Below are 26,224 nucleotides of genomic sequence, written 5' to 3' on the forward strand. Positions count from 1 at the left end.
GTAGACAAAGTTGGCTTAAATCTGAACTGAAGACATGGAGTGTTATAATGTTATCAGATATGTGAAATACTTTATCTTTCAAATAAATGGATCAGTTAAAGTCAAGCAACCCTAATACATACCTACTATGAGCAAAGCACTATTTTAGGTGCTATAAATAATATACTAAGTAACAAGTTTTTAAAATGAGAAAAATTAAATTACTGACTTATATAAACACTGATCAACAGTTCATGAAGAAATCTTTTCAAAGAAAACCAATAAAATGCACCTAAGCCATTAAAAAAATCTTTTCATATATAATTGGCACTTTTCTTTACTGAATCTGGTACTTTTTCCTGGAGGACATATAACTGAATACTGTCTTGGAATCATTAAACTGTTAAAAATAGGCAAGATTAGCAAATTACCTCCGGGAATTCTTGAGAATATATGTATATGTAATGCTATTTCTGAATTCACTATATACTGGGACACAAAGAAAATAATCAACCTATATTTTAATAGTTCAGTAACCTTTTATGATAAAGGACAGACTAATGTATATAAATTTAAAAACAAAATAGCTAGTTTTAAATTCATGAATATGTAATAGTAATAGTTCTTAAAAATCATCACATGAATTTAATTAGTTTACATTTTTATACCACAAATTCTCCTAAATAAGCCCAAACTACTGGCAATGATAATTAAAATAAAACAGGTTGCAAGAAGAACAGAAATGTCACTTTGTCTTTAAAATGTAAACTTTTAACTAATAATTGGCTATTTTTTCTAATTTAGTTTATTATCTTGTTATTTCACACCTGGACAATGGGAAGTGTCTGTGTGTGTCTGTGTGTGTGTGTTCTGAGACTTTGGGTGGGCTCTGAAGGCACAGGTCTGTTTCTTACATTAAAACAAAAATAAACAAGTCCATAGATGTACAGAAAACATATTTAATTATAAAATACCAACTTTTAAAATGTGATTGTCCATATTGGGTAGATACTGCTGCAATGGCAATGTGCACTCTTACCAATGATGGCCAATTTTCCAGCTGTAAAACAGTCTCCTTTTTCTATTTCACCCTTCATTTCCTGTATTGTTGAGATCACATTCTACTGAAACAGTACTCACAACTGTTTTCTGATTTTCAAATGATACATCTGTGCCTAATGGTGGCGGCTTATACAAAAAGACTGCACACCCATTGAAGAAAACGGTGATAGTTTTACAAGCAACACCTAAATATAAAAACAAAAATTAATCATGCATTTGGGCCTTTAAGTATTAGAAAAATGAATTCTCACTGAGAAATTCCTCCCAAATAGAAACCTACTTTAAAGAGGAGTATATGCATTATAGTTCCATGTTTTAAATTTTTAAAATTTTAGAGAGAAAGGTGATATTCTTCAGCAAAATATTTCTATACAATTCAATGAACTAGACCTTAATTTTCTTTCTAAACATTAAAACTGTACAATAACTATTCTTTTCTTCATTATGATTGTACATTCTTATAAAGTATCATATACAATTAAATAAATCTATGTTCTACTTCTAGCTTTATTAACACCACATCATATGTATAAAAAATTGCAAGAAATGAAGTCAATGACAAAATAAAATGGCTTACAATATCCTTGAACCTAAATAATAAGTTGTAGAATTTTCACGTCCATGATGGAAAATAATTCTAAAAATAAAAAGGCTTTGGGTTTCTTAGGAGAAAGGCTCCACAAAATATACCATATTGAATACTCAACCAAATTTAAGTATCAACTAAAAATGTGAAACAATGAGATTCACTGCACAAGCTTTGTTTTCAAAGGACTCTGATTTTGAGCTTGGCTATATAAAGAGAAACTATTTCTGGCCAGAGTATAAGCATTTAAGTGACAGTTGAATAAACTAAATGGCCTCACAATATAGTTTCTTCAGTACATAATTTGTGTTAGCCATTAGTATTTTACTCAAAATGTGTGTTTGAAAAACATGAATTCTAATTGAACTAAGCATTTATAGATTTACAGGAAGACTAATTAGGTAGGTACTACCACGATTAATGTTTTTAGAAAATTTAAAGGTATACATGGTTTGGGGAAAAAAATCTCACATTCACCACAGAGTAGAAAGGGGAACAATTCATTATTTGTATCTTCTGGTCAAAAAGTACATGCATAACCAATTAAATAATTTTTTAAACATAAAAACACAGTGAATAAAAAAGGTTCAACAAGTAAAAGTTGTGAAAAGATTAATTTTGCCTATTCTAGCCAATATTTACCCTCCTATTACATTTTTGGATTTATGTATTTATTTCTTCAGTGGGTATTTTATTATTTTGTCATTACAAATTAAGACATCATTCTCTGGGTTTAAATGCATTAAGATTAATAAGCTCTCTTGATACATGTGCCAAAATACACACAATGAAACTCACACATTATGTAATAATACATACATATATGTGTGTGTGTGTTCATCTAGGATTTCTCTTTTTATTGAATTATAATTGATGTACAACTTATATTAGTTTCAGATGTACAAGAGTAATTTGATATTTTTAAACATTATGAAATGATCACAATAGGTCGTTACCATCTGTCTCCATACAAAGTTATTACAATACTATTTTTTTAATTTACTTTTTTTTTTTAGAAAGATCAGGGGCTGAGGGAGAGGGAAAGAATCTTAAGCAGGCTTCAGGATCAGCACAGAGCCCAACTCGGGGCTCAGTCTCACGACGCTGAGATCACTACCTGAGCCAATTCAAGAGTCGGATGCTTAACCAACCAAGCCACCCAGGCGCCCTTATGATATTATTGACTATATATCTTATGCTGTAAATTACATCCCTGTGACCTATTTTATAACTGGGAATTTGTACCTTTTGCTCTCCTTCACCTATTTTGCCTGTCTGCTCACTTACTCCCCTCTGTCAACCACCAGTTTGTTCTCTGTATCCGTCTGTTTGTTTTGTTTTGTTTCATTTTTCTGGCTTTTTTAGATTCTATTTGTAAGTGAAATCATATATAATTTGCCTTTATCTAACCTATGTCATTTGGCATAATACCATCTAGGTCCATTTATGCTGTCACAAATAGTAAGATTTCATTCTTTTTATTGCACTGGATATATAAACCACATTTTCTTTATCCATTCACCTACCAATTGACCCTTGGGTTACTTTCATATCTTATTTTAAATAATGCTGCAATAAACATAGGGGTACATACATCCTTTTCAATTAGTGTTTTTGTTTTCTTCAGATAAATACCCAGAAATACCCAGAGGTAGAATTACTAGATCATATGGTAGTCCTAGTTTTAAATTTTTGAGGAAACACCATACTATTTTCCATAGTGGCTGCACCAGTCTGTATTCTGACCAATAGTGCATGAGAGTTTCCTTTTCTCCAAATCCTCACCAATAATTGTTATTTCTTCTTTTTGATAATAGCCATTCTGAGGGGTGTGAGGTGGTATCTCATTATGGTTTTGATTTGCATTTCCCTGATGATGAGTGATGGTAAGCATCTCTTCATTTGTCTGTTGGCCATCTGGATGTCTTCTTTTGAAAAAATGTCTATGAGATCCTCTGTCTTTTAATCAGGTTGTTTGCTTTTGTTGTTATTGTTATTGAGTTGTATAAGTTCTTTATATAGTTTGGATACTGACTCCTTATTGGCCATCTCATTTCCAAGTATCTTCTTCCATTCAGTAGTTTTCCTTTCCATTTGTTGATGGTTTCCTTCACTGTACAAAAAAGCTTTTTAGTTTGACGTAGTCCCTTTGTCTATTTTTGCTTTTGTTTCCCTGGCCTGAAGAGACAGATCCAAAAAATTATTATTAAGGCTGCTGTCAAAGAGCTTACTGTCTGTTTTCTTCTAGTTTTATGGTTTCTGGTCTTGCATTTAAGTCTTTAACACATTTTGAGTTTACTGTTGTGTATGGTGTAAGAAAGTGGTCCAATTTCATTCTTTTGCATGTAGCTGTCCAATTTTTGCAGCACCATTTATTGAAGAGACTGTCTTTTCTCGATTGAATGTTCTTGTCTCCTTTATTGTAGATTAATTGAGCATATAAATGTGGGTTTAGTTCTGGGCTCTCTTTGGTGCAACTGTAAAAGGATTCTTAATTTCCCTTTCTCATAGTTTGCTGTTAGTACAGAGAAATGCAAAAGATTTCTGTATATTAATTTTGTATCCTGCAACTTCCAAATTTGTTTTAGTTCCAATAGTTTTTTGGTGGAGTTCCAATACTATGTTGAATAAAAGTGGTGAGAATGAACATCCGTACTATGTTCCTGATCTTAGAAGAAAAGTTTTAGATTTTTATTGTTGAGTATTATGTTAGCTGTGGCTTTGTCATATATGGCCTTTATTATGTTGAGGTATATTCCCTCTATACCTACTTTGGTTAGAGCTTTTATCATAAATGGACGTTGAATTTTATCGGATGTTTTCCTTCTATTTTTGAGATGGTCATATATTTTTTTATCCTTCATTTTGTTAAAGTCATGTGTCACGCTGATTGGTTTGTGGGTGTTGAACAAACATTGCATCCCTGGAATGAATCCCACTTAGTCAGGGTGTATGATCCTTTTAATATATTGCTGAATTAAGTTTGATATTTTGTCGAGGACTTTTGTATCTATGTTCATTAGGGATATTGACTTGTAATTTTCTTTTTTGTAGTGTCTTTGTCTGGTTTTAATATAAGGATAATGCTGGGCTCATAAAACGAGTTTGGAAGTGTTCTTTCCTCTTCATTTTTTTTCAATAATTTGAGAAGGATAAGTACTAACTCTTTAAATTTTTAGTAAAATTCACCTATGAAGTCATCTGGACCTGGACCTTTGCTGGGAGTTTTTTGATTATTGATTTAATCTCATTACTAGCAACTGGTCTATTTTCTATTCAGATTTTCTATTTATTCAAGACTCAGTCTTGAAGATTATAGGTTTCTAGGAATTTATCCATTACTTCTAGGTTGTCTAATTTGCTGGTGTATAATTGTTCATAATATCCTCTTATGATCCTTTGTATTTCTGTGGTGTCCATGTAATTTCTCTTCTATCATTTCTGATTTTGTTGGGCTCTCTTTTTTCTTGATGAATCTAGTTAAAGGCCTGTTGATTTTGCTGATCTTTTCAAAGAACCAGCTCTCAGTTTCACCGATCATTTCTATTGCTTTTTTAGTCTCTATTCCACTTATTTTTGTCCTGCTCTTTATTATTTTCTTCCTTCTAAGAACTTTGAGCTTTGTTTTCTCTTTTTCTAGTTCCCTTAAATATAAAGGTAGATTGTTTGAGATTTTGATTTTTTTTTTTTTTAAGATTTTATTTATTTGACAGAGAGAGACACAGCAAGAGAGGGAACACAAGCAGGCGGAGAGGGAGAAGCAGGCTTCCCACTGAGCAGGGAGTCTGATGTGGGGCTCAATCCCAGGACCCTGGGACCATGACCTGACCCAAAGGCAAATGCTTAACAACTGAGCCACCCAGGTGCCCCATGAGATTTTGATTGTTTCTCAAGGTAGGCCTGTATCTGTATAACTACGAACTTCCCTATTACAACTGTTTTTGCAGCATTCCAAAAATTTTGGAAGATCGGGTTTCCATTTTTATTTATCTCGAGGTATTTTTTTAATTTCTCTTTTGGATTTCTTCTTTGATCCATTGGTTGTTCAGTAGCATGTTTTTAAATCTTCACATATTTGTGAATTTTCCACTTTTCTTCTTGTAACTGATTTCTAGTTTCATATTTTTTTTGTCAGAAAAGATGCCTGATATAATTTCAATCTTCTCAAATTTATTAAGATTTGTTTTGTGACCTTGCATGTCATCTATTCTGGAGAATGTCCCATGTGCATTTAAAAAGAATGCGTATTGTGCTGTTTTAGGATGGAATATATATCTGTATATATCTGTTAGGTCCATCTGATCTATTTAAGGCCAAGTTACCTTATTGATTTTCTATCTGGATGATCTATCCATTGATCTAAGCGAGGTATTAAAGTCCCTTACTATTATTATATTACTATTTCTCCCTTTACTACCGTTAATATTTGCTTTATATATTTAGGTGCTGCTATGATGGGTTTACAATGCTGGTTTTTTTGATCCCATTATGTAATGCCCTTTTTTGTCTTTTGTTACTGTCTTTGTTTTAAAGTCTATTTTGTCTGAGGTAAGTATTACTGTTCCAGCTTTCTTTTCATTTTCATTCTCATGGAATGTCTTTTTCTATCCCTTCACTTTTAGCCTGTGAGCATCTTTAGATTTTAAGTGAGTCTCTTATAGGTAGCATATACAAGGGTCTTGTTTTTTTATCCAGCCACTCTATGTCTTTTGATTATAGAATTTAATTCACTTACATTTAAAGGAATTATTGATAGGTATGTACTTATTGCCAGGTATGTACTTATTGCCATTTTGTTAACTGTTTTCTGGCTGTTTTTGTAGTTTCTCTCTGATCCTTTTTTATTCTCTTTCCCTCTTCCCCTGTGGTTTATTTTCTTTAGTGTTAAGTTTAGATTCCTTTTTCTTTTCCTTTCTGTATTTACCATAATTTTTTTATGTGTGTGATTACCGTGAAGTTCACATATAACATATATATTTAACAGTCTCTTTTAAGTTGATGGTAACTTAATTTTGAACGTATTTCAAATCTTGATACTTTTACTCACACCCTCCATGTTTTAGATGTTTGATGACACATATCTTTTTATTTTATGTTCCCTTAACTAATTATTGTATTTTAAATTAACTTTACTAATTTTGTCTTTCACCCTTAACACTTCCATTATAAGAGGCTTATCTACTACCTCTATTATTTATTTACCTTTACTTCTGAGATTTTTATTTTCATGTTTTATTAATTAATGCCTTTCCTTTTTAGCTTAGAAAAGTCCCTTTAGCATTTCTTGTAAGGCCAGTTTAGTGGTAATGAACTTCCTTAGCTTTTGCTTACTTGGAAAACTCTTCAACTCTCCTTTAATTCTGAATGATAACCTTGTTGGGGAGAGTATTCTTGGTGGCAATTTTTTTCCTTTCAGTGTTTTGAATGTTATTCCACTTCTTTCTGCCCTTTGCAATTTCTGCTGAAAAATCTGCTGATAACCTTATTGGGTTTCCCTTATATGTAATTTTTTTTCTCTTGAGGCTTTTAAGATTCTCTATCTTTACCTTTATCATATTTTAATTATAATTGGTCTTGGTGTATTTACCTTTGGGTTCATCTTATTTGGAACTCTGGACCTGCATGTCTGTTTCCTTCTCTAGATTAGGGAAGTTTTCAGCCATTATTTCTTCAACTAATTTTTCTAGCCCTTTACTTCCTCTTCTCCTTCTGAGGGCCCTAGAATGGAAATGTTATTCCACTTGATGCTGTCCCAGAGGTCCCTCAAGGTATCTCGTCTTTTAATTCTATTTTCATTTTGCTGCTCTGAGTGTTTTCCATTGCTGTCTTACAGCTCACTGACTGATGCCTCTAATTCATCCATTCTGCTACTGAAACCCCTAGAGTATATTTTAGTTCAGTTATAACTTAACGTTTGGTACTTTCTTATATTTTCTACCTCTTTGTTAAAGTTCTCACTGTGTTCACCCATTCTTTTCTCAAAACTGGTGAGCATCTTTATGGCCATTGCCTTGAACTCTTAATCAGGTAGACTGCTTATCTCCATTTCCTTAAGGTCTTTTTTTCTGGGATTTGCTTTGTTCTTTGGTTTGGAATCTGTCTTCTCATTTTGCCTGTCTCTCTGTGTTTATCTATATGCATTAGGTACAATAGCTACTTCTTTCAATCTTGAGGTAGTGGGCTTGTATAAGAGCTGCTTCATGTGGCCCCAAAACACAGTCTTCCTTGGTTACAGACTCCGGCGCTCTATGGACATCCCTCATGTGGGCTGCATGTCCTAGCTGTCTATAATAGGGATGCACCTGCTGTATGGGATAGGTGACACTCAGGGTACTCACATAGCCCAGTTTTGGCTTGGTAGCTGTGTAAATAGGGCAGGGTTGGAATGTTCACCTGATCCAGCTGCAGCTTGTCTGCCACATTAGGAGGGTGGAGCTCAGGGAACCTGACCACACGTTTACATCTTGGCTGCTAAATGGGAAGGATGGAGCTCAGGAAGCTTGCCCATCCTAACTGTGGCTAGATCTCTGCACAGGGTGGGTGGGGTGCAGAGTATGTGTCCAGCCTGGTTACAGGGCAGGATGGGCAGAGCATGCTCTCTGGTGCTAGCAGGCTGGAGGAAGGGCATGGAAAATGGCACACCCTGATTCTGTCACCAGCAAGTTAGGATAAGACTACAAAAATGGTGCCCGCCAGGGCTTTTGTCCCTGGATAAAACCCCTGCAGGCTCCTGCCTCTCTAGCAGCCACTTTAAAATTACTAAGTGGGTCTTCTGTGCTTATGGTCTGGGTGCCTTTCATTCTGTTGCTTTTGTGCTGGATCTCAGGATGAGTGGGTTTGCACATGAACCCTTTAAGAGTGGAATCTCTGTTCCCTATAATTCTGTGTTTCTCTTGGTCTTAATCCCTATCGATTTTCAAAACCAGATGTTTGGAGATCTTGTCTTTCCAGTGCCAGTCCTCTGAGTCAGAATGCCTGTTGTGGGACTCAACCCCTTCGCTCGTTGAAGAAGTGCTCTTTGTTTATGGAATCCTTCCCAATTGTGGAGTTATCATGTCTGGGGTAAGATCATGGGCAAGGCCATGTCTCTGCCTTTTCTACCCTACTCCATGTATCTCTTTTGTCCCTTGTTATGGGGTGCTGTGTTCAGTGCTAAGATCCCTTTCTTCAGAAATTATTCTACATGTAGCTATAAATTTGTTGTGTTTATGGGAGGAGATGTGTTTAGGGTCCTTCTGTGCCACCATCTTGAAACCTCTACCTCCATTTTTAATTTAAATATATAATTTTAGGTTGTTTTTAAATTTTTAAATATTAACTCTTACAAAATAGATATATTGGTCTATTTCCTCAATCTTCATTGTTATTTATTGTTTAACCAAGAGTATCTAAGACAGACTACCAAAACCAAAAAGGGTTAAACATCATAGCTAACCTTTTAAACTATAAAAACATTTCTTACAACATGCTTTAGAGCCAAAGGATACTTCCTACCTCAGCTCTAAGTGCTTTCCAAAGCCCAGGTACCTAGATGACAATCATTCCAGAAAGTTTCTCAGAATTGTCTTTTAGCTTTTTGTTAGTAGACATTCAAAACAAATTTTGAGAGAAGTTGTTTTAAAAAAATGTATGTGATTTTATGAAAGCTAAAATGTTATTCTCTTCTATTTTAGACTGAGCCTTACAACTCATTAAAGTCTTTCATAACTTGCTGTGATAAATGATCTCTGCTTCAGAACTACAGGATAGCCCAACAGCACGGACTGAACATTACAAAACTTAAGTAAGTAACAGCAAGATCTTTTTCTCTTGACATCATAAATTTAATCTAAAGTTATGAAGAAATCACCACTTACTTATGGCTACTAGCATATGGGCCATCTTGATGTTATTATAAATCCAGCAAGCTCCTTTAGCTCCACATTCATTAATATCCCACAGAATACATGTGCTGTCTATTGTGACACCAAATATAATTGGTCCAGGTATTGTGCCTAGAAGAATTATATGTGAAATACACAATCAGTAAAGATTACAGTCTATAGTTAACAGGTTTTTATATACATGGTTATAAATATATTTTATGTAAATAAGACTAGGAACTAATCTGTCCATATACAGATCAATCAGGTCATGTGCAAGTAAAAGCGATAGAAAGAAATATAGATAAAACATTCTAAAATAATTAAATAATTATATATTTCTAATCAACTCAGAAAGTTATTTTAATAATAAATCTGGCATATATTGGGTTAACACTTAGCTAAGTAAATATTTTAATCCACTGCTTTTCTAATTTTTCTAATTTAATGACTATGCCTTTGAAATTAGCTGTTCTACTTTTTTTAAAGATTTATTTATTTGAGAGAGAGAGAGAGTGAACACAGGGAAGGAGAGAGGGAGAGAAAAACTTTAGCAGACTCCTCACTAAGCTCAGAGCCCGACACGGGGCTTGATCTCATGACCCTGAAATCATGACCTGAGCCAATATCAAGAATTGGATACTTAACCAACTGTACCACCCAGGGGCCCTAGCTATTCTACTTTTTAAAAATCGAAATTATTGATGTGTTATGTGTATGTGCATGTGCATGCATGAGAGTGCACATGTGTATGCACACACACACACAGGCACACACATTCATACCAACATGAATACTCTCTCAAACATACCTCCTCCCTCGCATGAAGTCATGAGGTAATAAACTTTCACATATTTAAGGAGTTTCCAACTGTTACAAATCAAATACATTTCTTAGACAAAGATTTCAACTACATCCAGCCCGTTCTTTCATGACCTGCAGCATGATACAGAGTCAAAGGAGCACTGGACTGAGAGTAAGGATATCATTTTCCTAGTTTCTTTTTCACCACGAATTGTTTAACTATGGGCAAATCCCTAAATCTCTCAGAGCCTTAATTTATTAATCTGAAAATTGGAAAGCTGGTCCAAGTGATCTCTAATGTCCCTGCTTCTGGTTTTTGTTTTTATAAATGATTTCAGTATTATCTGTATAATACTGTGGGTATAATCATATACACATATAATTATGTATATAATACAGTATTTCTGTCCTTCTACTTCTTTCTACATCTGGAATCTTATAAAAATTTCCATAAAGTCTTTCAACAATTCTCAACTAGCCACAATATCTATGCCAAAGTTTCATTTAAATACTTTAACTCATTATTTTTCATTTCTAATACAATATAATTATGTCCCAAATGGAGATAAATGCTGGGAAGAAAAGGAATTGCCATAGCTATAAATAAGATTTCATCATAATTTATATTGGTAATGGGCTTTACATGAATAGAAAAAAATTTACGTATTTTACTATGCTCTATTTTTAAACGTGTGTTCATGATCTTATGTTGTACTTTAAATAAATATGACACACTCTTTAAAGTTACATTTGTAACAGAATTGGAAACAACAGTTAACTAATTAGGTAGGTGAAAAGTGAAGTCATTATTTTCTTATGTGATATATAAATAATACTATATCTTGAATATTAGAAAACAGCTTTCTTCAATGACAATTAGGCAGTTTTCCATGGTATTTAAATTAATTATTTTCTTGGCACATAATGTAAGTGAGTAAACCAATAACACTAACGAACAAAAATAACCAACAGTCACCAATGAATTAAGAAAAAGAGCATACCTAATAATCGAAGCAGCATAAACTGTATTCCCAATGCTAGGGACCGCTGCCTGTAATGAACACACCTGGAGATATCAAATACATATTAAACCAAAAGTGGTTGTATCGTATATTTGCTCTTTGAGCAAATTTATTTTTATACCAGCTTAGCATTTCTAGATTAAAATAAATGGTATGTGCATTAAATAAACTATTTGTAACAGCTTATATACAGTTCAACCTTTCTGTAATTATAAAAGAAGAAAAATAGTATGTGAACGAAAAACACTACAAATATAAGTAACACCAAAAAGGGACAAATAAAGTTTAACAAATGTATTGAATATGTACGAACTGTAACAAAAGTAAAAAAGAAAGGACATGTATTAATAAGACTTATTTTTAACTATCCCTTAAGTCACAAGTAAATAATTCCTACTCTAACTTACTAACTTTGAGATAGAAGTCATATCTATGGGATAAGGTACAAATCTGGGTCAATGTAAAATAGTTGCTGAGGCTCGATCTGATTTTAGGTAACGGTTATCAAAGATGAATAAAACATGACGCTGGCACCCAAGAATTACATAGGAGATAAAAGAGATCAACATGTAGTTGAAAGGTAATGCAGATAATTTTTCAAAAATGAAGTTTTAAAAAAGCATTTTCTTAATTCTCTAAACAACTCCAGTGTCCACGTAGGATAATGTTAACAGACTATTTAGTACTTCTAGACAGAATCTCTAAAATTTCCAATTGACAAAAAAGTGTGTGAAAAGATAGTATCAGGGAACAAAAACTGAAGCTAGAATTTGTTAGGAAAGACACAGAAAGGCTGATGAACTTATGACAGCGCAGACAGAAAATAGTTTTATCAAGTGATGTAGAAGGAGAAAGAGCAACTTGAAGCTCAAAACACTGTTAAGAGCCAGGTGACAGCTAGCTTCTCATCCAGCAGAGCACTGTTTACAGGAAAGCTGAATATCACAGCACCTACTACATAAGGTAGAATTCTGTCATTCTGATTCTGACATATGTGGAATGCACTGCATTTCCATCATACTCAAACACAGTCCAACAGCTTCAACTGAAGGGTCATGAAAGAGGCAGAGAAACTAAAGTCAAGTATATTCCAGGTAGGCAACATCAAGACATTTTCACATACATAATCATATTTAAACCTCATTCATCTGGGGATCAATGAAACAGGTTTTCCACGCCATGGAACTAATGATCTTAAAAGAACCAAATTAGTATTGGAACTGGCGGTCAATAGAAACCCCAAATGAACCCTTGAGTCCATTTTCTTTTCACCCAACATGTCTTAGGGATGGCAAATTTCACAATATATACCTTAGGATGGACACAGTTATAGGAGTACCAGCCATAAATGTAAAGATAATTGTAGCAAAAAAAATGCCAAGAAAAACGGGTAACTTTGCACATCGATTTTCACATTTTCCAGCTTTAGCTTCAAAATCAAAATTTGCCAAAGTAGGTGTCATTTCTATATTCCTTTCAATACAGGAACAGTTGTAATATACCTAGAAATATTAGACAAGAAAATATTGAAAGCACTTATCTTGAAAATATATATTTAAAGATTATTTATTTATTTATTTGAGAGAGAGAGAGAGAGAGAGCAAACAGGGGGAGGGACAGAAGGAGAGGGAGAAAGAGAATCCTCAAACAGACTCCTTGCTGAGCACAGAGCCCAACACAGGGCTCCATCCCAGAACCCTGGAATCATGACCTGGGCCGAAATCCAGAGTCAGCCACTTACCCAACTGGGCCACCCAGGTGCCCCTCTTGAAAACATATTTTATCATTTTAAGTTATGTGATCTCTAGACATGACAAACATTTTACACAGTCTTAATCTATACACAACAAATAATGCTGAGAAAGAATAATTAACTTTTAAGAAATTAAGTGAAAATAAGGGGCCATATTTATGGCCTGTATTTGAGTTTTGTGTTCATTGTTTCAAATTGTAACCTACTATTGACTCATGACTTATAATATAAATTGACAAGAATACAGCAATTACCAGATCTCACATTCTAGACTACTTTTAATGGCTCATAACTGTTCAAATAGTTTTCCATTAAAGAAGGCAAAGAAGCATGTGGAGTGACAATCTCACTCTCCACATTAGTTTGAAAGGATGAACACTGTAATTTTAACAAGTGCCACAGTCAAATCAACTAATACATCACAAGTCTCTAGGAAAAAAAAATACTACTTTCAACTAAATTACTATAACTTTCTGAACTTTTTGTAATTGTTTTACTAAAAGCAAAAGCAAACTATATGCCTTCTAAGATGACATTTTTATAACAATAAAACATAGAAGTTATTACTTCATTATCCTGAAAGCTATTTTATATGTAAATATAAAATATTAACTATTTAATATATACATACATACAAATTAATAATCTAAAGTGTTGGAAGGTAACACGTTAAAAGATCACAAGTATCACTTTTATAGGAAAAGAATTGAGAGTTTAGGAAGTTCGTAAGGCATAATTATTTTTTAAAGGTCTTTTACACCTCAATTCTATCCTTACTATAAATCTTTTTACAAGTTTAAGGCCTCAATAAAGTTAGAGTAAAGCCAAAGAAGTCAAAGGGAAATGGTCCTTTTATTATTCTGAAGGCCAGAAACCTTTTTTCAGTGCTAAAGCTAATCTAAGGCCACTGGTATTGATTCAGGACATCCAAATACACGGATGACACTCCCACAATGGAATATTACATGCTCAGCAATGGGATATATCAAATAATGAAGAAATGTAGCCTTTTAAATTTTTAAAATAAAAGTATTTTCTATCTCGATGTAATTTTACACCTCTCTTACATAAAAACGTATACAATTTTGCTTGCTTATATAACTATACCTAGCTGTCAGTCAATATCTGTTTTGTTGTTTGGGTCACTAGTGTGAAATATAAGACTAATATTTCTGTGAACAAATGTACATAAGTATTTACTATACTATTATCAATGCATTTTGCCTATTTGAAATATGCCATTAGGAAAAAAAAAAATCCTGTGAAAAAATGAGTTGTTACGTGGACTAAATGGACATGAAAAAGCCAGGACAAATAGAAAATATGAAGTCAAAATATTTGTTTTTCCTAAACAATCCCTAGAAGACAATTTGCTAGTTAAGATGGCAATTACAGTATTTGGAGAAAAATATAAATATCAAATTAATCATATCAAAATAACCAATACCATTTAAAATATGCTCTGGTTATTAGATTTTTTTTTTCTTTTTTGGGGAGGAGGTTTCCATATACAGGATAGTATTTGTGTCTAACGTTTTCAGTTATGTGAGTAAAACCCTACAAATATCTCCTTGTGATCTTTTCCTAAGTAGAGTCAGTCAGTAATAATTATTAATCATATTTTATACACAAGAAAATAATACCTACATACACCTGCCTCTCAAAGGAACAGTTAGCTACCTTACTGGTAGTTCTGATTCTATAATGTGCATCATGCTCATTTGTGGAATTCGATTTCTTGTAACTGACACAAACACCTAATTTTCTCAACCTGTTTTGAAACTAAAGCAATCTCAGATGTCTACCGGTTTGAAGGCATGATAAACTTCAGACTTGAGAGCTCAAAAATCTTCCTGATGTCTTTTATTTTTCATAGGCACCTAACGGTAATGATCTAATTAGTTTTATCCCAAGGATTAAAACTGCACATATGGCATCCAAGTCTATTAGGCCTACTATGATTCACCAGACATTTTTTTTCTGTCATATTTTTTAGTGTTCTTAGATGATCATTTAAAAAATCTATAACCTAGGTAATATGAAAAAATGTACATTGTTTCTCATATTCTCACACTTCTTGCAGGAAGATCAAATCCTAGTATGTTCAAACTTCTACTGTATTTATTGCACATAAAATTATTAAAGATATGCATATATATGCACATGCACATACATAGATTTATGTATGTATTTATGAACATACAAATGTATATAACCACACACACACAAACACATCCATGTTGGTTTTAGAAGAAATCTGAAGTAATTTTATGGATCGTTTCAATTATCTATTTCTACTTATTTACAAAGAAATCTTTTCTTGCAATCTTCAACTTCTCTTTATATGGGAAAATGAATGTCATTTCATTATTCTACATTTCAAATATTCAAGATTGTGCTGTTTTGTCATGTAATTCTTATATATCTTATTCATTGTGATCTCTTATATCATAGTATATATTTCCCTCAGGTCTTCTTAAAGTTATCACATTATCTATTAATGCATAACATATGTACTACAAATAATCTGAATGTTATTTTTTCCCCAAACTCTTAAATTTAGCCAAGATGAAATCCAACAAAATTCTATTGGATTCTCTTAAACCATTTAATTGTTAAAAAAATCATATATAGGTAAACTAATATGCATTCTAATCTAGAATTAAAAGTAAATTTGTATTTGAGAATTAATGATTTGGGTATTTTAAAATGAATCCATGGTGCATCATATCAAAGCAATAAATATTTATTATGCTTCCATTATACACACAGTATTTAGTAAGAATAGAAGTTCTCGGATTTCTGGGGCATAAAGTATGGCTGAGAAAAAAATAAAAAATATAAAAATGTAAATAATATTTCACTACTGTAACAGAAGTAATGTTACAAAGATGGATGTGAATAACTGCAAAATTGATTTTTCCACATTCAATGCATCTGAGATATAAAGGAAGAAGGGTCTTTTTCAGCTGGAGTGCTCAGGTGCTTAAAAAAAAAAAAATATATATATATATATATATACACACACACATAATTAAAGTAAGAACGCTTTGCATGAGCTCTACCCTCTTAACAAATTTAAAGCTTACATTATTGTTGATAATAGTTACAATGTTGTACAGCAGATCTCTAGAGTTTATTCATCTAACTTGACTGAAACTTTACCTCTGGCTTCTGAATGGAGGAGGTAGGAGAGCAAGGGAAGAAGAAGCACTACATAATTCCACTAGAGGAATAAAGATGGCCATCCATACTTATACAAACACACTGCCTCATTAAAGTAAAGTAGAAGACACAAGTTACCTTTAGATGTCTTTTTGAAATATAATTTCTACAACCTGCAAAGCAGGGAGAAAAATACTGGATTCCATCTCCTCCACAGACAGGATAATAATATGATCGCAAGCAATTACAATTGGTATTACAAGGAGCGGTCAAGTTTCCCAGTTTTCCTGTCCTGTGAACAAGAAATGAAATAAGGGCAAATTATCTATGTTATAACTTTTAATGAACAGTTCAGTAGCATTGCTATATCTTGCCATTCAGTCAATTTACTCGCTCAACACGTATTTAGTTACTGAAAGAATAAAACAAATAAAATGTCTGCCTTTTCACATAGAATTTAATTTCTTATGGGAGAGAGAGGTAGTATAAACAATACTCATATAATGTATGTCTGTGATAAGAAAAACAGGCAGAGTAAGCAAATAAAACAAGGTTTCTCATTTGGCACTAGATTATTCTTTCAAGGGGTGGCAGGGAGGGGCTTGATGATTTTGTGGATTGTAGGATGCTTAGCAGCATCCCTGGTCTCTCTACACACTAGATTTCTGTAGCAACCCTCAGTTATGACAACCAAAATGTCTGCAGACATCAAAAAATCTCTCTGGGGCGTGGGCAAAATTTTAAACCTAGAAGCATGAATAAAATAATGGTATTCAACATACTCATTTTATCAGTAGAAAAACTAGGGCCCAGAGAGATTAAGTTACTTTTCTGTCTTTGCCAAATATTCCCGGTTCCCAGGCTCAGTTCTGTTCCATGCTGCTTCTTAATAGGATGCAATATCTTGGATAAAATAAAGGGTTACCTTAAGCAAAGACACTTCTCCAGTCCCTATTTATTCATTCATTCAACCAATAAACATTGAGCAAATGCTGGACCCTATGCTAGGTATCAGGAATACCTGCCACAGGCTGCTGCTAGATTTCTTTTTCAAGCACTGTTTTACTCACAAAAGAAAGCATTATGGTCTACTTACAACTAGCTTACAATATAAATAAAGAAGTACAGCGACTAGAAAAATACTACCTCTTCAATTCTAAAAAACAACCTCTACAAACATTTTTAAATTTAAATTTTCCAATGTATAATTCTCACGTTATGAATAAGTGACTACTGAGAACATGAAAATATAAGACAGTATGATGCAAACTTCAGTAGAAACAGAGAAATATAGCATATATTCCTTTTTCAAACCTATATAAGCCACTTAACCCTATATGTTTTATAAGGATTTACTGCATGAGGTAAAGGGGAACCTGTTATTAGGAAAATAGCTAATGCTTGCAAAGTTTATTAAATGGTCTTAATATATACATAGTATTTTAAAAATATATAAAATATTTAAAATTTTAAAATTTTTGAATATTTAAAAAATATATACATGTGTATAAATGCACACTTTCATATATATGAGTAACACATTTATCACAAGTAGAATTTAAATGCTAATTTCTTATTTGAATCCAAACTATCCTCTAATTATTCTTCTACCATAAGCAAAGATTTCCCTAAACCTATTACAACATCCTAATAGGTATGTTTCTTTAAGGCGCTGTTTCAGATAAGCAAAGAAATTCTAGCTAGAGACCGGATAGAGAAAAAATACTGTGTACTTACTACAATATTTCATATTTTATGAAGTTCTAAGTATAAAGTAAAACACAAATCACCACCACCAACAGATTACCAAAACAGACCCAAACTGCCTAAAGATTGTCAAGGCAATAAAAGAACCATGGGAAGTTTTAATAACTAACAGATTCTAGAAATGACAGTCTCTTTTCAATTGCTGTGTCCATATTAAGCATTTAAGAATGAAATTATATAAAATACTATAAATACTAATAATATCCCCTGAAATAATCAGTATTGCTGATCTTAAGTTTTTTATATATACTGTTTAACAGGGTTTTAAATGAACTTATCAATAAGCCTAACTTAGTACATAGTCAAAAAAGCTGTTTTTAACCACTTGTGATTACATGGCAAGGGCAAAGACTCTTTGCATCACTCTACTAGAAACTACATTTTCATAACTTCTTTCTTCCACTAAGCTTCTTAGTCTAGTCTTCTTTCCATATACTACTTTTTCTTATACATGTGTTTCTTGGATGAGGCTACACTGACTAAGCTGCCCATGCTATGTACATTTTAATATGCAGCATGCAGAGCTAAAATTGAGAATTTGGGGCCACGGAGAAAAACAGAAAAAAGCAATCTGACAATGTCTCACTTCCTTTGTGACATTAAACTCTATCTCTATTTATATCTAAACACTCACACCCCTCAAACTGGCACCTTCTCACTTGTCTTCCTTCCTGTCCATAGGCTAAAGACAACTTATTTGGTAGTAACTCATGTTTAAGGTTAAAAAATAGCAAACAGATTCATATCTACATCATTCATTTTTCAAGGTGATTAACTAGTCTTAAACTATCCTTAACTTTCTAAAAGGAACATACAAAAAAACAAGTGGTTTCTCGGGATATGTTTGGGTAAAGTTTGTTGGTGTGCACGTCAGGTCTGCAGAGCTTACCTCCACCCACATTCAACATTTCCAGATACTTTTTTATTTACAGACACATGACCTAAGTCCCATTCAAACTGGTTCCTGAAGACCTAGCCTTTATTTTCTAGCATTTATGGCTAACATATTCCCTTTGCCTTTCTCTCTACTCAAAGCTCTTTTTATCCTTAAAGGATATGTAAGCCCATACCCTTCCTGAATCTTATTAAAGGAAACTGAGAAGCTCTCCTTCTTTTGAATTTCATAGCCCTTTGTATGTCTCTCATTACCTAATGCATTGTTCATTTACCATTTTGTTTCCCAATCTCTCCTGCTGCATTGTAAACTCCTTTAGAGCAGAGATTTTGTCCTAAAGGTCAGCCAGAGGATGTGGTCAACAAATGTTGAATAAATGTAGTGGAACTGAACTTAACATTGCTTCAGAATGCTCAACGTCTCATGTAACAGAATGACAGAAATGCATAGCCCCTGCAAATCGTAATTGTTACGGGCAACATCCAAACAAAGTACATTCTATTTAGGTTCTCTGAATGCCATATTCTACAAAACTGTGGAGTCCTTGACCTGGATGGAGTACCAGCTCCCTCATCAGCCTCAAACACATGCAATGAAACATTAAAGCAACAATGCAGGCTATAAATGCACCACTGGGCAACGCCCTCCTGCCTGATCCCCTAAGTCATGGTTTAGGATTTCAAAACCAAACAAACATGGCAAAGAAATAAAATGATCACATCACTTATAGGTTAAAAACATGTTTACTGGTCAGAACAAAAAGTCATTTATTTCTCTACAATAAACATGAACTCCTACAGTAGAAACAAAAATAAATAAATAAATAAATAAAGTAGAAACCATAATCATTAGTATAACCTAGGACTAGCTTCATTTTAATTTCTCTCCTACACTATTTTCAACCCACCTAATACATGAATTTCATCATAGGGAGTCACCTCCATTTTTAAAGACTTAGATCAATAGCAATATAAAATGTAAAATTCTCCCTAGGATGTGAATCCCTTCAGAGCAAAGACTCTGTTATATTCAACTCTGTATCCTTGAACGTAGTACCCAGGATAGAACAGGTGCTCCTTAATTGTTCTCTGAATAAATACCCAACATTTAATAAGATGTAGATTATTTAAGTGAAGAAACAAAACAAACCTACATATTTTTTAGAGGAAAAAGTCTTCCAATTGGGATGGGTTAGCTCAGTGATGGGTATTAAGGAGGGCACGTATTGCATGGAGCACTGGGTGTTTTACAAAAACAATGAATCATGGAACACTACATCTAAAACGAATGATGTACTGTATGGTGACTAAGATAACAAAACAAAAAATGAAAAATAATAAAATATAGCCAGTCTTTCATTATTTGATTCAAGAAAGCATATACTTCGAAATATGCACATCGTTTATAACCCTGATATTAATACCAAAAAGCACTGAAATATATTTACCCATTATACAATTCAGACACACCGGCAAATTGCTCATTTTCACAGTTGGCATAAACAAATACAAAACTCAGTGCAAATGCAACTAAAGATGTGAGCAAAGCAAACTTCATTGAATTTTTACATGTCATTTTGAGTTTTGAAACAAGGACACCACCTAAAATCTGACCAAGAGCAGCTCCAGGAATTAAAACAGCCCCTGACGAGAAAGAAGACACAGAGTGAGAAAACACACAAGTGTACTCAGTTACTCATATGACAATTGGAAAACATCAAAAACAAGCACAGTATTGTTTTAACGAATACTATCATGCAATTTAGAAACCTATAAGTAAAATAGTGGTTATGTCAAGAGATTAATAAAATTAATGTGTTGGATATTAAGATGAGCAAATATTCTCTTTAGTTACACAGCCTCTGTAATTCTCATTCATACAACAGACTAATGTCAGAAAATCAGAAACCTGGGCGCCTGGGTGGCTCAGTCGGTTGAGCGACTGCCTTCGGCTCAGGTCATGATCCTGGAGTCCCGGGATCGAGTCCCGCATCGGGCTCCCTGCTCAGCGGGGAGTCTGCTTCTCCCTCTGACCCTCCCCCCTCTCATGCTCCCTGTCTCTCATTCTCTCTCACAAAAAAAAAAAAAAAAAATCTTTAATAAATAATTTGAAAAAAAAAAAAGAAAATCAGAAACTTGTATGAAAATCAGTATAAATTTTAAAAAGTGGGCTATCCAAAATGATACACTGTTCTAATAAACATTTAATGCGGTAAAGTGAAATTATTAAACTCAAACAAAAAGGAAAATGTTTACCTGCAAGGGTGGCTGCAAAGCTGGAAGACAATCCAAATTGATTTTCTATAAATTTAGGTAAAAATGTAGCAAACCCAGTAGTAATTAAGGCTTCTGAAGCAGTTGAAAAAACTAAACACATAAAGACAGTATTCCGCATCAAATTCTAAGGAAAAAACATAGTTCATCAAATGAATAACTATGATTATACTGCAAAATATAGCATTAGAATAGCAGCATGATGAAATGACTAATTTTTAATAAATACAATTATCTATAAAATTTCAGCATTTTCTCCAGTACAAAAGCATAACTATGGAATATTAATAGCTTTATATATACTATGTTGAGATCATTTATATGTGCAACACCTAGAGAACTGACAGGTGATTCATCAGGGTGATTGTGCCTTATCATATGCAGGGACTGGGTAAAGGATTTTCAAAGCCAGCTTGGAAAGATTCCCTTCCCCAGTCTACTATAAATCTCCATACATTAAATCTACCCCTTGTCTGATTTATTTTACTGTGTTTTGAATTTCCATGTCTAGTAAATGAAGAACTCAACTACAAGCACAGAGGAGAATGGTCTCTAAGTTATCAAATTTATATTGTTCCATAAGTAAAGGACTCAATAGTTAAGAACATTAGGTAGTTATAATTTTAAATATGGATTGCTGGACTTCTCAGAATCTTTTTCATTTATCCGGGAGACTATAGGGATTAATAAATCCAATTTATCTAACCATAAAGTAAAGCCAAATTATAGTTCTGGAATATTAAATGCAAAAAATTTCAATCAAACAAAATACACACATGTACACACCCACACACAGGAATGATGAAGGGGCAAGATAGAGAGTGAGAAGTCAGATCCAGATGATCTAACATAAGAATAACAATAGCGACAAAAGGAGAAAAAGTACCTGAATGAAAACATTCACTATTTTTTAAAAATAATAATAGCAGAAAATATTTAAATCTTCATATTAAAAAAGATAATGGATTTCTGTCAAGGATTAATGAAAAAACACATATAGTGAGGTAAAACCTAACAAACTGCCTGAAATTAAAGATAAATGAAAAAATGTATGAATCTGTAAATGGAGATAAAAAAGAATCACACTAACATGAAACTTCTCAACTACAACACATTTAAGTAGAAAAGAGCAATATAACACCCACAGACTTCTGAGACTAAAAGAATATGATCCGGAAGTGTCCATCTAGTCAAAATATCATTTAGTATTCAAGGATACTCAGATGGTATCCTGCCTGAGGAAAACTAGCAATAAAATACCATACCCAGAGAGATCTGATTGAGAATTGAGACGTCGAAGCACGAAACCGTAGGAATAAAAAAAAGCAGCAGGGAGTAATAACCCTTGATGGCAATATACATAAGAATTTATAAAATAAATAAAATTTTTATGAAAGAAAACAGTAGTTGGAACAATCTCAGCAAAACACAAGAATTTGCCTGCATGGGAGAGAACAGAGAGTTGAAAGGTGGGATAAACGGAGTTAGAACATTTTAAGTTTTCATTTGATGGGGAAAATAAAAATAATTGAAAAGTAAATAATTTCAAATCTTGAAAAGGTAAAATTATAAACTCCTGTATGTATAAAACTTTTATGATGCTAAATGGAAAGAACGTTTTTCTGAGGAGTACAACAGAACAGACCAGAACACTTGTTTCTTCAACCTCAAATTCAAACCAAGTAACCACTAACTGCCACTTCTTTCACAACGGAAAAATATTGGTTTGACATTCTCAAATATATATTTACAATTCAGTGATAACTGATCGATCCATTACATGAGGGAAATAGCAAGGAATAATGATTGGCTATAGCGCTAATGAGGAACCACTGAATAATGATATTTGATATCAATAAGTTAACTCATGTTCTTTTAACCGTTCTACCCTGGAATAGTTCTCATTTACTCAAAGCATAATAAAATTAAATCTGAAGTCATTTATTTATAAGAGCTGGAACTATAGTAAATAGGCAAACAAAAATGCATCATGAAAATATTTGTGTGTATATATGTATATATTTATTCATGTATATATGTAATATATACATATATCTACCTATCTATATGTGCAAGAGGGTGTGTGTGGGGGGCTGTGTGTACAGTGTTATTTTACCTTTAGAGCAGCTGGAAAATCTTTCAAACTTGTTCCAAAATTCTCCTCTGTGTGTTTTAAGGAACTATGCCTTTCCTGATGAGTCTGGCAAATTCTTTCACTATGAATTTTTGCTGTACCTAAAAAAATAGTAAATGGACTCGCTCTATCACTTCATTCTTCATTTTTTTAAACGCTTACTTTTTAACTGACACACACTTCTACAAATATATAAATTTTGTAACGTAAGAAGCCAGTTCCTCTTTATCAACCAAATTGCACAAATTATCTATGTCTGTAATTTGTCTGTCCTGAGAGCTAGTATTATTCCTATTAGCTAAAGAACTTCCAATCAGTCTAGAAATTAAAATGAGACAATTTTGTTCCAATGACATATTTATTCCCTTTATTTACAAATATCTCTTAAATTCTTTTCTTCCTTTAAAATGGATCGCTTTTTCCTCCATCATCCATTATATATTAAACGAAGTATGTTTGAGGCTCTTTTCCTTTACATTCTTTTATTCTAACATGCTTTGCAAATGAAACATTTACCATGTATTACCATGACCCTTTGATTTTTAATAATGGCACTGTCAATAAATCTGAGAAAACAGTCAATATATGGAATTATAAGTTGGATGGCCCAGGGTAGAAAGAAATCAATGAGTCCACCTATTTCTACTCTGTCAACTTTTCTTCTGCCCATTCCGAAAAGTTAATCATCTATCCTGTTACACATAACAATATGAACAACTATTTAACTAATTTCTGCCTACAGAAAAATACTTCGACAGGTAACGTATTTGAACTACATGGTTATATAGAAGCAAAATTTTAGAGAGAAAGGAATGGATATTCTTTTCTCTTAATCTTTTCTTTTTTAGGCAAACTAATATTGAAATATGGTGAAAATGAGCACTGTGAATTGTGTAAGACTGTTGAATCACAGACCTGTATCTCTGAAACAAATAATACATTATATGTTTAAAAAAAAAAAAAAAGAAGAAGAAGCCTATGGCCCTAGCAGCCTGATGGCAGCGCATCTCTTCTGCTCTTGGAAAAAAAAAAAGAAGAAGAAGAAGATAGCAGGAAGGGAAGAATGAAGGGGGGGAAATCGGAGGGGGAGACGAATCATGAGAGACTATGGACTCTGAGAAACAAACTGAGGGTTCTAGAGGGGAGGGGGGTGGGGGGATGGGTTAGCCTGGTGATGGGTATTAAAGAGGGTATGTTCTGCATGGAGCACTGGGTGTTATGCACAAACAATGAATATATATATATATGTGTATAAATATATATAACAAAATATTATTAACATGTTATATATTATAGTATTGTATAGTATATATAATATTATTAACATATTAATAATATATTAACATAGTTAATAATATATTGTTAAGTTATTATATTATTAAGTATATCTATAGTAAAAAAGTGAATATATACAGTTTTATTGCTTTTATTAATTGGAAATAAAGGAAAACCATGAGTATTAAGATAGCTACCCAAAATTTCCTAAAGACAAATATTCAAAAGTTTATATAGGAAGACAACTGAAATTCTATAAAACAATGAATTTTCTAGAGTTCTTAGAAATTATAAGCAACCCTTGGCCCAGAATTGGAATAAAACTCCCTGGTTTTGAAAAAAATATGCTTACCTGGTAAATGTTTTGGAAAGCATAAGAAAGGTATTATCAAAGACCAAGCAAAGAGCCAACACAGAAGAAATCCAATCCACCACGCCCCCAGCCATCGTGGATCATCTTCAGTGATAGCTATGCTATAGGACAGAAAAACAAAATGTAAAAGTCAACTCTACCTTGTTCATTAAAATGCAGTTATGATAAGTACAGACTTTGTAATTCAAGTGCATATATAGGGGAATAGTATTATAGTTTCCAACATTTTAAGTTGAGTCATTGTGATGAATCAGATAACAGAGAGCAGGCATGAATGAGAGCTATAAGAATAATGGTTTACAAAGTATTTCAAATGGCAATATGACAGAGAAGTGCAAAATATTTAATAGTAAATACAGGTATGCTGAATATCTGTAGGCATACATAGAATTTCTGAACATTGTTTAGCTAACTTTGGCTAAGTTTTTCTTCTCTACTATACTGAGTATATCTTACAGCAAATCACTGATCAATGTTAAAAGCCCATACACTGTGCTTTGATTAAGGCATTCATTTAAATGTAAAATTCATTTATTTTATTTATTTACCTATTTATTGAGGTATAATTGACATACGATATTATATTAGTTTCTGGTATACAATATAATGATGCAATATTTCAATATATTACAAAATGATCACCACATTAAGTCTACTTAACATCTGTCACCATATTGTACAGAATTGTTTTTCTTGTTTTGAGAACTTATAAGATTTACTCTCTTAGCAACTTTCAAATATGCAGTCCAATATTACCAACTATATTTGCCATGTTGTATATTATATCCCATGACTTAATTATTTTACAACAAGAACTTTGTACTTTTACCCATTTCACCCATCCCCCACCTATGGTAACCACGAATTTGTTCTCTGTATCTACGAGCTTGTTTTTTTGTATGTTTTTGTAGATTCTACATACACATGAAATCATATAGTATTTGTCTTTCTCTGTCTGGCTATAAAGTTCTTCTTAAAGTAATTTAGTAACAGTATTTTATAATGATTCTCATAGTTTTATATCAATAGGTTTCTCCCCCAAACACACCATTCCTACAACTCATGTAATTCTCCACTGAATTTAAAAACATTTCTTAAAAACTCAGCTCTCTGCTTCAAGGACTTTCTCTGTACATTTTTTATATAGTCTCTAAAATATTAACCTGGGACTAATAGCTCAAAGAACAAATCACATATCTATAACCACATTTTCTTATTCATTACTCAGAGTCATACATAGGATTGTGCAGTTTTGATTCCTAGTGGTAAAATGA

At 32.9% G+C, this 26,224-nt stretch overlaps 1 protein-coding gene across 1 annotated transcript in view; it reads right to left on the bottom strand.

Moving 5' to 3' along the window:
- Window positions 1–1,043: 1,043 nt before the first annotated feature.
- SLCO4C1 (solute carrier organic anion transporter family member 4C1) overlaps window positions 1,044–26,224 on the bottom strand; it is a 61,494-nt gene continuing 36,313 nt past the window's right edge. The window contains exons 5-13 of the mRNA XM_035014960.1: window positions 24,930–25,051; window positions 23,285–23,403; window positions 21,151–21,295; window positions 20,343–20,538; window positions 16,372–16,525; window positions 12,627–12,817; window positions 11,295–11,359; window positions 9,484–9,621; window positions 1,044–1,226 (exon numbers count right to left, since the gene is read on the bottom strand). Coding sequence (XP_034870851.1) covers window positions 1,066–1,226; window positions 9,484–9,621; window positions 11,295–11,359; window positions 12,627–12,817; window positions 16,372–16,525; window positions 20,343–20,538; window positions 21,151–21,295; window positions 23,285–23,403; window positions 24,930–25,051 — 1,291 coding nt within the window. The 3' untranslated portion in view covers window positions 1,044–1,065. The remainder of the gene's footprint in view (window positions 1,227–9,483; window positions 9,622–11,294; window positions 11,360–12,626; window positions 12,818–16,371; window positions 16,526–20,342; window positions 20,539–21,150; window positions 21,296–23,284; window positions 23,404–24,929; window positions 25,052–26,224) is intronic.

The sequence above is a fragment of the Mirounga leonina genome, unplaced genomic scaffold, assembly GCF_011800145.1.
Source record: "Mirounga leonina isolate KUSES-001 unplaced genomic scaffold, KU_Mleo_1.0 Mir_168, whole genome shotgun sequence".
In the NCBI taxonomy this organism is placed as follows: domain Eukaryota; kingdom Metazoa; phylum Chordata; class Mammalia; order Carnivora; family Phocidae; genus Mirounga; species Mirounga leonina.